Source organism: Barbus barbus (assembly GCF_936440315.1).
Source record: "Barbus barbus genome assembly, chromosome: 24".
In the NCBI taxonomy this organism is placed as follows: domain Eukaryota; kingdom Metazoa; phylum Chordata; class Actinopteri; order Cypriniformes; family Cyprinidae; genus Barbus; species Barbus barbus.
Window position 1 is genome coordinate 6,923,712 of NC_136752.1, and position 15,337 is coordinate 6,939,048.

Consider the following 15,337-nt stretch of genomic DNA (forward strand, 5'->3'; position numbering starts at 1 on the left):
AACACAGAGAGAAACAAGTGCTGGTTCCATCCCTAATTCCTGCCTGTTATAATTCAGAAGTGTGAATGAAACTTGGTGCCATGTGAGCTGTGGTTTCCGGTGTTCAGACTGGCCCTCAGCATTTAAACTCTTTCAATAACTGATGTTTCGTTGCAGCGAACGTATAAAATATAGAGATGACAGCTTCAGATGAGCAACGCTGCCTCTACTGAATTTTTTATGAATTATCGATTGTGATGTTTCTTTGAGTGTCTTCACAAAGCATGTAATGTGAGTCAGAGATGCCTGCCCAGCAGAGATTTCTGAAAAGGCAGGAAGAAAGAAGCAGTTGACAGAAAACAATGTATTTTGAGGATCAAGACAAACTGATGCATAAAGGGAAAGAGGGAATCGCTGAAACACTGTGCATAATGATATGGATGAAATCTGTAAAAAGCTATAATAAAATGTTTTTCGATTTTTAAAATGATTTTTAAAAAATATCATTTTAATCAATAATACACCTTAGTCATATTTCATTTTTGACAGGAATGTAAATGAGGTTGTTTGACAACATACTAACTGTTCAGCTTTCTGAAGAAAAAACATTATGTAGAAGAAAAAGGCCATAAAACAGTTTGTGAGATGAAAAAAGTTGTTAAAGTCTATCCCTCATTTTCATCTGTGTTAAATTCAATGTGGCATCCAACCTGACTAAGGTCTATATATATAAAAAAAGAATTGCACGTTTATAATAAATATAATTATAAAAACTAATTAAAATAAAAGATTTTCTAAGACATCACATTTGATAATTATTGTTTCTCTTCCAGATCTCAGATGCGTTGATAAAGCGTGTCTTGGTGTCCCAGGAACAGTGGGTAAAAGGTGCGTTGGAACCAAAGGTCTGCCCAGAATTCGCCTTGACCGTCAACACAGATCCTCTGATGCAGTCGATTCTCCAGCTGGACTTCACCCAGAATAAAGGTAACGTGGCAACACACCTAACAAATGGGATTTCATGTTTGCTGCTTGTAATCACCAGTGTTGGGGACGTAATGTTTACAAGCAATGCACATTACATAATTAGGTTATGCTTTAAAGGTTTTGGTTTTGAGACCATGCATATCGTGCATGTTCTTGCAATAAAAAAGATAGATGGAACACAGCAGAGCTGAACAGAAGGTGCACATTTACAAGTTTACCTAATACCAAAACAATGTCGTAATTTTTTTTAAAGAAATTAATACTTTTATTCAGCAAGGATGCATTAAATTGATTAACAGTGATGGTAAAGACATCTATAATGTTACAGATTTCGATTTCAAATAAAGGCTGTTGTTATGAACTTTCTAGTCCTCAGATAATCTTAAAAAAGCATTGATAATAATAGAGCACCAAATCAGCATATTAGAATGATTTTTGAAGCATCATGTGACACTGAAGGCTTGACTAATGATGCTGGAAATTTAGCTTTGCCATCACAGGAATAAATTACTTTTTAAAATATAAATGGAAAAGCATTAAAAATTGTAATAATAGTTCACAATAGTACTATTCTGATTGTGTTCTTCATATAAATACATATTATTTCATTTTCATATAAATTCAGCCCTGGTGACCATAAAAAGTTGCACCTCTTCTAAAAAAAAAAAAAAAAGATAAAAAAAGCTGGTGTTTTTTCAGTTGGGAGAATTCAGAAATATGTTCAGAAATATATAAAAAATGATCATGCAACATAATTTGTGTAATTAACGCAGTTAACTAAAAATGTTCCTTAACACTGGTGGTCTCTGTAATGAGATTCTTGTTTTTCCATTCGATTGTGGTTTCTAGAATCTGGACTAGTAAACAACAGCTTCAAAAATGGCAATTAAACCAGTTTTGGGAAATAAAACCAATCTTGCAAACTCAAATTCACATCTTGTCAAATTGGGCCGCACAGTCCAAAAATAAATTCCGTCATCCCCAGGTTCAGAGGCAAATGATCCCCACAGTTTTACCTCTAGACTCACACATGCAACACCTGCTTTGTCCGATATCATCTTTCAGATGGTCAGGAGGCTGCTTTATTGAAACAAATGCATGCAGGTGACCAGAAAGAGGAGGAGAGCACAGGAGGTATTTCAGAGCTGCTACAAACTGTTTCCCTAAAATACCCTACCCCTCCCAAACCCACAGCCCATTAACCTCTGTTTGGCACCAGTGACTTTCAGGAAGTGCTTACTCCCATGCATGTCACTCCACGATTACCCCGTTTAACCTTTGTGATGCTTCAGTGTAGGACAGTCAGTGCTTAAATGCATACTCTGTTAATATTTTTTATCTTTTAGCGGAGACCACCACAGTGCCTCCTGCACCGCTGTTGCAGTTGGAAAAATGCTGCATGCGAAACAACAGCGCCACTCTGGCCTGGAGGATAACTACGGTCCAAGCCCTGCCTGTAGAGGGTTACGTGCTAGAGCTGGATGACGGGAATAGCGGAGTTTACCGGGTACATCTACAACATTTTTACTTCTACACTGAGATCATTCAGCAGTCAGGAAAACAAAGAGAACGCGTAATCATTTTGTACTCTGAATGAAAGCAACTCATATGCACCGTTTTCATTCTTGTGCTGATATGTTTCATACTGAATCAAGACTTTTGGGCAGGACATTTTAAAGAGCTTGTTCCCTTTTTTAAAAAAATAGATAAGAGCATTTAGTTTCTCAGTCATGAACATGATTTGATATTTGTGTAATGGATGCAAGCTAGTCTGGGATGCAGTGAAATGCTAGCCTTCTGTTCGAATCGTTGTGCCAGAAGAACCAGTGGCGCTGGTGCCGTGACCCGGACGAGAGTGAGGTTTGAAGGAGGCCAGCTAGTAAGAACTGTGCAGGTAAACCTCGCTCCTCTGGCCTCAAGAAGATGTGCACTAGCAACTGACGCTAGTGGTTGTGGTCTTAATAAAGGGATAGTTCACCCAAAAGTGAAAATTCTGTCATTAATTACTGTCGTTCCAAAACCGTAAGACCGTGATTCAAATTCGGAACATAAATAAATCTATTTTTGATGAAATCCGACAGCTTTCTGACCCTGCATAGACAGCAATGCAACTACCACGTTCAAGGCCCAGAAAGGTAGTAAGGACATCGCTAAAATAATCCATGTGACATCAGTGGTTCAGCTGTAATTTTATGAAGCTACGAGAATACTTTTTGTGCACAAAGAAAAGAAAAATAACAACTTTATTCAACAATTTTTTTCTCTTCCCTGTCAGTATTCGACAAACATTCATGACAGTACCACTACGCATGCATCGTGGTACTGTCATGAACAAAAATTACATGGACTATTTTATCGATGTTGCAACAAACGTCTGAACTGTCACCCTTACCGAAGTTTTTATACTAAGCGTTTCATGGTAGTTTCTGGCAACATACGACAATGGGGCCCGTGGTTGCTATAGTTACTACATCTCACAATAAGCATAGATATATATATCTATGACAATAAACAGAACGTAACGAAATACAAACCTAACCAACTAAAACATGAACAAACATTAAATAATCAAGCGCTGCCCGTTTCTGCGTTGCTTTGTGTACCGTCGTTACCGAGGAAATGACGTAAAATTGACTAAATGTGAAAATTATCCCATGTTTTGACGCTGCACACACGTAGAGTTGTAAATGTGAACAGGAGGATCGACAAGAAGATAATGCATTATAAATATCTAATCAATTAAGAAATACATTACATTTATATTGTTATTTAATTAATGTAGTAATTGATTAATAATATATTTTTTAATTGATATAACATCCATAAAAAAAAAAAAAATATATATATATATTAGGGTAAGTAATAAATTACAAAATTTAAATTTTTGGGTGAACTATAATGTCTTTGCTACAGCGTCCACCTCCCGTGCCAGTTGAAGTTGGTTTGAATCCCACTTAAAGTGACAAAAGTCAGTCCAGTTAACTCTGTGCTGTTAAATCTTCTTGACTGCTTTTCCAAAGTAGGGTTGCAGGAAGCTTTTTATGTTATCTTGTTTTTGAAATGCTTAAAATTCTCTGCTTATCTTTGAGAAATCTGCAGCTTATTTTATCATCCATGATTAACGTGCAGTGTTGTCTAATAACTTATCTTACATGAGATCATGTTTTACCAGATTCTTTAAATTTTTACCTTACACCTTGTCGGCTTTTTTTTCCCCTCTTTCCCTGTCCATGTTTTAGGAAGTCTATGTTGGGAAAGAGACCATCTGTACAGTGGACGGCCTTCATTTCAACAGTTCATACAACGCTCGAGTCAAAGCGTACAACTCTGCTGGAGTGGGAGCGTACAGCAAAGTTGTTGTTTTGAAGACGTCTGATGGTGGGTGTTTTGGTCTTCTTCACACAGTTTCTTTCATTCACCTTTAATAGGGTCTCTGAGAGATCTTCAAGCTTCTTTTCAATCTATGACGCTCATGCACACAGCTTTCGCATTATATATTCCCTTTCCTCCATGGATCCCTGCTGTGGATGCATCTCTTTAATGAGTGTTTTATAGGAAAACTCTTCTCATCAAACGTCCTACGTAGACTCTATGTAGACGTAGAGACTTATACTCTCATAGGGAATTCATTTAACTGTTATTTCAAAAATGCTGATATTTATACCAATATTACTGAGACTTTTCAATGTTTGTACCACTCCATTCCACTTCTGCAAGTTAATGTTGAACCAACAGAGTGACTTTCTATATGAGCGAGTCACTGAATCATTCACGCAACTGATTTGTTCAAAAACATTGACTCTGCTGTAGCTTTCTTGGAAACTGTTTTCTATGGCTGACCAGTAGTAGACAAATTAAAATGCACTATATTGTGTGAATTTGAAGTAAGGTACTCAATATTAAAAGAATAGTTAACCCAAAACTCACCCTCACCCTACCCTACCCTAAGTAGTATCTATCGCTAAGAAAATTTTTGATGCTAGATTTTCCTTACAGACCCTCTGCCACCGAAAATCTTCTAAGAGAGCTTCAATATTTCATTCCTTCTACTGTTTTAATAATTCATGTGTCACTGCAGGAGTGAAGATGTGTAGCTATGTGTATGATCAGCAAATTATGATGACTAAACTTAACATCTTTTATATCGTTGCTAAAAGCTGAGAACAGTTTTCCTGGGAATATCACACATAAAACGACCCTTTTATCTGTCAGATATAACTGAAAAAGCCTCTTTAACTGCAAATGTGTTTTTGACCCACACTGAATTATTATGGCTTTCACAAACTTTATATGATCTTTCCTCTGCAGTGGCATGGTTCACCTTTGACCCTACATCAGCTCACAGAGACATTGTCCTATCTAATGAAAACCAGACTGTGACTTGTAACAGTTACGATGATCGCGTGGTGCTCGGGACGGCTGCCTTCTCCAAGGGCGTGCATTACTGGGAACTTAGTGTGGATCGCTATGACAACCACCCCGACCCCGCATTCGGTGTGGCACGGATTAATACGATGAAGGACATGATGCTAGGGAAGGACGATAAGGCCTGGGCCATGTATGTGGACAACAATCGCTCCTGGTTCATGCACAACAACTCCCACACCAACAGGTACACATCTTAATTTCTCTAGGGTGGTGAAAAATTTTGCAAGCTGGGCTTTTGACAGATTTGGTCCACATTATTTTGGACGGGCACCATTTCTTGGACAGGAAGGGACCATCTGTCCAACACATAATTTTTGTCTATTCACTGAAACCAAAATTGTCAAGCTGGAAAAGGTGAATACAGACATGAATCCATATGAATTGAGTGGTTTAATCTAAGTCTTCTGAACAAACAATCACTTTACATGATGAAGAGTTTAATTTAGGCTTTATATTAATAAACTTTGATCAATGCACATACATAGAGCACATCAAATATGGTCATTGTACTTGCTGTCGATGTCTATAAACTTCATAAAGACATCAGAAACATCATAGGGAACAAGGATGTGAGAAGTATGTTTATTTGTGTCCTAAGAATGAAAGAAAGTCTTCAAGAAAGACTTGAGAATGAGTAAATGCTAGAATTTTCATTTTTGGTTGAAGGAATATTGTTTTTAAGTGCACATGGGAAACATTAGGGAAAATAACTATCTGAATTTAAAACTATGAATAATATGGATTTATATCACTTATTTATACAAGATATCACAACTAAATGTGAAGCAACCTCTGAAAGTTGTGAAATGAACACTAATTGCTACAGACAGTTTTGAAGCAAGGAGGAGATTTTAATTACTATAGATTTTATAACATTATACAAACATTAAAAGAAGCCTGGATTAATTGCATTCTTTAATGTTAAGCACATAAATGAACATTAATGTGTTCATTAAATTACTGTGCCGTTTTTCTGTAGCTCAAACAGTAGAGCATGGTGCTAGAAACGCAAGGTTATGGGTTCAGTTCCCTGCAAGAACTAATAAAATGTGTACCTTAAATGCAATTTAATGGACTGTTCGCATAGAACATGTTTTTCCATTCCACTATATTTTAATTTAGTTTTTCTATGTAAACAAGCGCTAGATGTACACGTTTGATCATTGCAATCATGTTTTGTGTCTTTTGCAGTGTCTTACGCATAACACGGCATACTAAAAATGCAGCGCTTAAGTTAAAATAAGTTTTCTTTAATAAAGAAATGCATTTCGAACCTTGCATTCGTCCACTATTCCAATATCCACGTCTCACATTTTTCAAAGCAAAATGCATTTTGTGTGAAAAAAAACCATCTGCCAAATACAGGTGCATCTCTATAAATTAGAATGCCGTGGAAAAGTTAATTCATTTCAGTAATTCAGCTCAAATTGTGAAACTCGTATATTAAATAAATTCAGTGCACACAGACTGAAGTAGTTTAAGTCTTTGGTTCTTTTAACTGTGATGATTTAGGCTCACATTTAATAAAAACCCACCAAAAACCATCTCAACAAATTAGAATACTTCATAAGACCAATAAAAAAACATTTTTAGTGAATTGTTGGCCTTCTGGAAAGTATGTTCATTTACTGTATATGCACTCAATACTTGGTTGGGGCTCCTTTTGCTTTAATTACTGTCCCAATTCGGCATGGCATGGAGGTGATCAGTTTGTGGCACTGCTGAGGTGGTATGGAAGCCCAGACTGCTTTGATAGCGGCCTTCAGGTCATCTGCATTGTTGGGTCTGGTGTCTCTCATCTTCCTCTTGACAATACCCCATAGATTCTCTATGGGGCTCAGGTCAGGCGAGTTTGCTGGTCAATCAAGCACAGTAACACCATGGTCACTGAACCAGCTTTTGGTACCTTTGGCAGTGTGGGCAGGTGCCAAGTCCTGCTGGAAAATGAAATCAGCATCTCCATAAAGCTTGTCAGCAGAAGGAAGCATGAAGTGCTCTAAAATTTCCTGGTAGATGGCTGTGTTGACTGTGGACTTCAGAAAACACAGTGGACCAACACCAGCAGATGACATGGCAGCCCAAATCATCACTGACTGTGGAAACTTCACACTGTACTTCAAGCAGCTTGGATTCTGTGCCTCTCCACTCTTCCTCCAGACTCTGGGACCTTGATTTCCAAATGAAATGCAAAATTTACTTTCATCTGAAAAGAGGACTTTGGACCACTGAGCAACAATCCAGTTCTTTTTCTCCACAGCCCAGGTAAGACGCTTCTGACGTTGTCTCTGGTTCAGAAGTGGCTTGGTAGCCCTTTTCCTGAAGACGTCTGAGCTGGTGACTCTTGATGCACTGACTCCAGCTTCAGTCCACTCCTTGTGAAGCTCTCTCAAGTGTTTGAATCAGCTTTGCTTGACAGTATTCTCAAGCTTGCGGTCATCCCTGTTGCTTGTGCACCTTTTCCTACCCAAATTCTTCCTTCCAGTCAACTTTGCATTTAATATGCTTTGATACAGCACTCTGTGAACAGCCACATCTTTCAGTAATGACCCTCTGTGACTTACCCTCTTTGTGGAGGACGTCAATGTTCGTCTTCTGGTTCTTTGCCAAGTCAGCAGTCTTCTCCATTATTGTGGTTTCAAAGAACAAGAGATAACCCGCAATTTATACTGTTAAGATGGGCGTTTAATTGAAACTCAAAAGTAAATATTCTAATATTTTGAGATACTGATTTTTGACTTTCATCAGCTGTAAGCTCTAATCATCAAAATGAAAACAAAAAAACTTTTGAAATGTTTTACTTTACATGCAATGAATCTAAAATAAATTAAAGTTTCACTTTTTGAAATAAGTTACAAGAAAAAATGAACTTTTTCACGACATTCAAATTTATTGAGATGCACCTGTACATAGATGTAAACTTGCTAAAATATAAATGGATGAGCAAGATAGGCAGGACAACAACATGCATGTCTGTGATAGTTCAGACTATGCTGATGATTTATACACCATATTACAGTATGTTGGAATATTTTCATAGTTGTGGAGCATTACAAACATTGTTTCAGTATGAAGGTTTGATCAGGATATACTGTAGATGTAGTGCATGTGCACATGGTGTATGTCACAGTTATGCTGATGCAGTGTCCTCTGGAGAGTATGAAGGACAGGCTGATTATAACACTTGAATACTAATGCAATGATTTAAAATTTTCCGTTTATTGATAGTGAGGTGACTGCGAGGACACGCTAACAGTACTGCTAGTGTTACACTTAACAACCCCTTAAATCTGTGCTAGCCTACTTAATGTAGCCTGAAGCCAAGCTTGTTCTACTTCTTTGTTAGTCTTGGATCCATCATAGTCCTTTCATTTGAACTGTTTTTCTCCTCTTTTTTTAAATAATATTTTATAGATGGTTTTTAGATGTCTTGTTTTCCCAGCAAGTTTCATTTATTCTCTTGTCCCTCCATCACCCAGGGGCTGTAAGCAGGTAAAACATTTAGGTGAAAGTAGTTTGTAGAGTCACTTATGTAGAACTTTGCTAGTAGTTCTAGTATTATCAGCTTTGTGATAGTTGTTAGATAAGAGAATGTTCTAGAAACATTCTTCTGTTTACAATACTGATGTGTGAATATCTTCAAATATGTGGTTTGGAGCGTCAAGAGCGAGTAGAACCCTGGTGACCTGACCCTTTAATAACAGGTGGAAACAGGGCCAATGTTTAGAAATACATGGTATGTAGAGCTTCCCTTGTGTTCCTCAACATGTTTCTTTTAAAATGTCTATGAGCTGTTACAAAGTTTCTTAACTACTCTATAAATATAAGTAGGTGATATCGCACTTGCAGTCATCCTGTCAGACTGAATGTTAGCATTGCTGTGATTTAGAAGTAACATACACACTGGGGTCATAGCACAGTTTCTCCTCCCTACGTTCTTTACTCTGATCCAGCTCCACTCCAAATTCTCCATTTCCTGCATCCTTGTCATTCCTCTTCCCAGAGAGATCTAGGATCAAAAGAAAACACCCCTGTGTCGCTGATTCACTTCATTTGTCTCCTCCTTCTTCTCTGTGATTCTTGCAGGGCTGAGGGTGGCATCACAAAGGGTTCGACTGTGGGGATTCTGTTAGACCTGACAAAACATACCCTGACCTTCTTCATCAACAAACAGCAGCATGGACCCGTGGCTTTCGAGAACCTGGAGGGTGTGTTCATACCCGCAGTTAGCCTCAACCGCAACGTCCAGGTGAGCAACCGATCCACACTGACCTTTAACATACTCAGTGATTGGTAGCATTGGGAATCCAGAACTGTTTCTTATTCTGAATCATTCTCATGACCTTCAAGTTGCTTTACCAAACGTAGAGATTTTTATGGCATGTTCTGATATTTTAAAAATGTTTTCCTACAAATGTTATCCTAAGTTGAAAAATTTAGGAGCTCTTTCAGAGAAAAAAACTTTTAAGGCCGTGTTCACACTTGGCGTCTTTTTCGAAGCTGCCGGCGTCTGTTTTACATTATAATCCTATGGAGTAAACCGTGTTTTCAAAAAAGTCCTGAGCGCTTTTTAAAACGCCACCGCCGGCGTCTTTTTATGCAGCTCAGAGCGTTTTTTCGAGTTGAAAAAATTTCAACTTTTCTGAAAAAAACGCCCTAGGTCAAGCGCCTTTTTGACAGCTGACCAATGACAAGCGAGTAGCGAGATCTGTCGTTTCCATAACAACAAGAAGAAAAACGGAGAAGGTGCCGGTTGATAGACTGCACGTACTAGTTTCGGAGCACAAGGAGCTGTATGATATGAGCACAAAACTCTATCATAATATTGGTTCCTTCCCCGTATAATGTCGTGCACCCACAAACGTCGTTGTGAATCGACATTTTCTTTCCCGTTAACTTCAAACGTCAACACAAGAGCCAACTTTTTACTCTTTCTTGACATTTCTGCAGTACACAGCGCTAGACTACTGTTGCAGCTGTTGCAACAAAAGACGCTCTCAGCTGCTATTTGTAACAGAAGCTGCCAGCTTTGTTTTTCATTAAAAAAACGCTCTTGTCAACTTTTTCTAGTCAAAAAAGACGCCAAGTGTGAACACGGCCTAAGGATGCAATGAAAATTGATCAAACGTATGTTTTCTTTAATAAAGTTTGACAAGGAGACATTTACAAGCAAAATTAATTTATTGAAATATAAAAAACACTTGATTTTTTAAATATTTCTGCTTGAATAATAATTATGTAATGATTTATAGGCCTACTTTATATATATATATATATGTATATACAACAGTTCTTTCTGGTCCTCGGATCTGATTGGCTGAAAGCCTTGTCCAGCCGTGCGATATTCTAGTGATAACAGAACTCCAACTGAGCGAGTGTCATCATGGCGGACACCCAAATCCACTTTAATTTTCTTAAAGTGCCCCTATTATGGGTTATGAAAGGTTCATATTTTGGTTTTGGGAGTCCCCAACAACCGGTTGACATGCATGCAAGGTCAAAAAACACTTTAATTTTCTACTAATATGCATTTATTTTAACCTTATTTGCTCAACGACTTCCAAACGATTCGCTCAACGATTCATTTTTCCAAACCCCTCCTTTGTGTGACGCTAATCTGCGGTGATTGGTCCGATTGGTCGATTTCATTTAAAGCAGTGTTTGTGAGCTTTTAACGCTTCAAAAGCGGCACCTAGTGGCAAAGAATGAATTCGCATTTTCATTCAGACCAACGCGAAAATCAAGTTTTCCCAGGTCTGCGCATGCAGCAGGCGGGCGGGTGGGAAATATGATAATGTTTCATGTTGACGCCAACATAAAACGGCTTCGGATTCGTTTTAAAAAGGCCTCATTTCAATGATTCAGAGTCGACTCTTTCTTTTGAGAGATAATAACTTTATACACGGTGCACCTTCAGATTTAAAACTTTGCAGGATGTTTTCAGTCACTTAGAGCTGCGTTACACACTGCATGAAGATAATTTTCAAAAATCCATAATAGGGGCACTTTAATAATACAGTTTTGGAGTCATGGAATTAATGTAAGCTCTTGAACTGTTGTATAAACACAATATCACACTCGTAGCTGTTGCGGTATGTGTCTGTATATCAAAAACGCTATGGCCGAATCACAGTCGTGCCAATATACAGCCATATCGCACTGCTACTCGTGTGATAATGCTCATATACTGTATATTATTGTGCCGATAGTAGTAATGTTCTTTCTGTTTTGCTGCAGCCCAGACAGACAAGAGTTTATGTTGAATTAAATGCCACTTTTAATTATAACAATTAGCTATCTACTGGCAATCTAATCTAGTTTGCAATTACTGTTTTTCCATTCCAGTTTAAATGATAATTAATAAATTTTTTAAGATATAAGTTATCTTAAATTTCATAAAACGTGCTTCTAGATACCTTTTACAGTTTGCACACACACACATCTATTTTCAGTTGCACAGTGCTTTACTTTAAAGTTAATAGATGGAAATTGAATCATTTAAGGTGAATAGTAATATTAATCAGGTGATCATCAGCACATTACATTTATTAACATTAATGATTGAAATTTGTCTTTTTCACAGGTGACTCTAATCACAGGTCTGGAAGTCCCAAAGAGCATCATGTGATCATCTTGGACCAATAAGAACGAGCCAGACCTTAAACAAATCAGTGCTCTTAGACTGCACTGACATATTACGCTAATATTAATAATGTTTTTCCCCTTATGGTCATATGGGTGATTTGCATTTCAGTGTTAACAAATCATTCCCATGTTTACAGAAAAATCAAACTGCGATGTCCCCTCGGGGGCCAAAACTGGAGTCGGACCCAAAAGCACTTTGTTATGCCTCTTTTTCATACCTCCAACGAAAGATAGCACAGTTTCAAAAACATAATTGGATGAAAACCAACTTATTAGCTATTTGATATCTTAGCATTGGACCAGATTGATCAAACGCAACCGATAGTGATCAAACAACTGTGAGACTAAAAGTGATTTGAAAATGTTTCAGGTTAATCTCACATGCTACACAAATCTCAGGTTTACTCACCTTTAATGTGCTTCAAAAGCCCTCAGAAATATCATCACTCAGACCACGAATCTGGAGTGCTGGGTTTGTAAAAGTCCCGGTCAAGACAAAAGCCGCGCATCAGATAATGGTGAAGTTTACAGTCTCTTCAGTTCATAATTCCACAAATAAAAATTGTAAGTCTTATTGCTAATATCACATTTCTGCTGAATTAGCTGCACAATTTGAGGAAACAATGACCGTAGCACAAACAGTGCCAGATGAGTTACATACAAGTGTAATTGTCTTAGCAAACAGCACTAAAACACACAAGAAAAATCTCCAGGTTTCCAGAAATGATATAATACCTGCCATTAGAGATAGACTGTGCCCTCACCGTCAAGTAGACTCAGCCTTGGTGCTTTATATGAGCCACAGTTGTGAATATTTAGCCAGAATCTCAACTCTTGAGGTCTCCTTACACTGTGACCGACATATTCCTTAAGAGTCTTGAAGTTGAAGTGTGTAATTTTGTCCTGTCTCAGCTTAATATGCAGAGATAATTGTAAGCCATTTTAGATTGATTTCACAGAAAAGTGTAAATGCTGATTCAAAACATCGCTCTGTTGGTTTGAACTACCCCTAGCAACGACTCAACCAGTAGTGAGTGTTTAGGGCGGGGCTATCTGTATTTCTGACCAATGACAAATGAGTGGTCGGGAAACCTGTTTGAAAACAGTCACTATTTTTGTAAATGTATTTAGTGATGCAAAAAATCACACACTTCGACTTTAAATACATGACCGACTCAAGCTTCATACACGTCAATACAAGTAAATGATCACTTCATGGTTCAATCAGTATTATTTCCATGCCGCGCCCTTTAACGCTTTTTTCAGATTCTGATGTCGAAATACGAAGTCATACCTTGTAGTTGGAAAAAAAGATTGCGTTTGCATGTTGTACAGCTGTAAATATGGTCAAAGCAGTGAAGCGCGCATGAGTTACACATTCATTATATTGAAGTTGTGTTACATAATGTGATGGCATGGATGAAACAGGAATACAGCATAGACGTGGAATTATTTTCTGATAACGTAGCTTTGAGTTAAAACCCCAAAAAGCTACATAACTCCATAACAGCGCTTTTAATCTCATAGAACCGGTCACATTAAATGCTATGAGGAGTCACATATGGACCTTGCAATAGGAGATACAAGCCTATGTTCAGTTTACAATGGTTTCAGGGAGAAATGAGAGATAAATGAAAGATATTATATTTATGTTTATTATCTTGTCCAGACATTAATTTACGGGATTATGGGAACAGATAATAACCCATTGGTGATGTAAAGCATGGGATGTTGTTGATATTTATAACGAGTTTCTATGAAGAGTGTAATTAATGTAAATAGCTTGAGCCAATGCTTTTATCTCGCAGTGAGTGCTTTGCTGTCAGGAGTACCAAACTAAAACAGGGCAGGTACTGGCACTAAATAAGTGCAATGTGAGCACTTGTTAAAAAGAAAAAGAAGGAGCTGCACTTAAAGGAATGTTCTGGGTTCAGTCAGGGCCATTGTCTCTTTGGGACAATTGAGAATGTTGTTCCAGGTCATTCATCAATATCTTTAAACTACTATGATGTATAAATCACCGACTTTTACACTGTAAAAAGTACATCCGTAAAATACCAGAAAAAGTACTGGCAGCTCATTACACACAACATTATCCATTAATTTTACGGACATTTCTGTTAACTCTAAAACACACTGCAATGAAGTGTGAAATTCAAAATACTGGTAAAACACCTGTAAAAAATAAATACGGAAACATTCCTTCAAATTATACAGTATATTGTGCCCTATTTAATTTTTTTTTTTTTTTAAGTGTAGCAGTAAAACACCAACACAAGTACCAACACAATCTCATGGCAGTTTCTAACTATTTTACATTTTGGCAAATTGGTGACTAATTCATGAGTTTCTACAATCTCATAGTGACGGTTATGTTTAGGGGTAGGGCTAGAGGTGGACATTCATGCTTACTTTTTTCCCAAAAAATCATACATTTTTATCTGATCAAATTTTAGTAGGGAAGAATTCGTACAAGTGCTTTTAACTGCCAACATGCCACATATGCTGTCCATATGCACTTTTTTCACCTCATCCATCATATTTATGACCATCAGCTGGCAAAGTAATGGTGATAAATACAGAAATACAGCCATCAATGGATTTGATCCGTATACAAAGTACCAGAAAACATTTTTACAGATCTCGGGTTAGCTCTAAATGTAACTTTCATAGACAGTTATATATTTAATCTCTGTATGCAATGCCAGTATATGGAGAGCACCGATATACAAGTTTTCATTTCACAGCCAATATTTGCTAATGGGCTGCCAATGGTCATAATTATGGATGATGAGCCGGAAAGTCATATGACTGAAACGGATGAATAGCTGAACTTTGAGCATTCCTTTAAATCCAGTTACTGTGGGTGACGCCTGCCAAAACTGCCGACTGTCCAAAAGGATCTATCTTGCAGAATATTTTTTTTTTACAGTGTCATTTTAATTATCACAATGGACTTTTTTTGTTTGTATTAAAGTATATTTAAAAGTTTATGTCAATGTAGATAATAGAAACACTGGTCATGTACTGAATATGAAACAAAATGCACTCAAAAAACATTTTGCTGAGACTGGAATAATGCTGACATGAGAACTTGAGAGTGCATTGTCAATGTATGATAATAAACCAACTGTACAGTAATAGAGAATTCATAAGCTAAATATGGATATGACCCAGAATCTTGGCAGAAAGGATGTGTAGTATGAGGATATTTTACTTCAACTTGCAATTCCTGCCCAACTGAATTTATTTAAACTATCATACCAATTGCCATAGCCTAAAATATCCAGATCATGGACAT

General features: G+C 37.4%; 1 protein-coding gene across 1 annotated transcript in view; it reads left to right on the top strand.

Moving 5' to 3' along the window:
• The window catches only part of trim67 (tripartite motif containing 67), a gene marked incomplete at its 5' end in the record, with an annotated part of 37,468 nt that extends 25,297 nt beyond the window's left edge, over positions 1–12,171 (top strand). Inside the window, 7 exons of the mRNA XM_079375516.1 lie at positions 813–966; positions 2,032–2,100; positions 2,313–2,473; positions 4,206–4,344; positions 5,275–5,578; positions 9,478–9,640; positions 11,975–12,171. Of these exons, the coding sequence (XP_079231642.1) occupies positions 813–966; positions 2,032–2,100; positions 2,313–2,473; positions 4,206–4,344; positions 5,275–5,578; positions 9,478–9,640; positions 11,975–12,019 (1,035 nt within the window). The 3' untranslated portion in view covers positions 12,020–12,171. The remainder of the gene's footprint in view (positions 1–812; positions 967–2,031; positions 2,101–2,312; positions 2,474–4,205; positions 4,345–5,274; positions 5,579–9,477; positions 9,641–11,974) is intronic.
• Between the last annotated feature and the right edge of the window lie 3,166 nt (positions 12,172–15,337).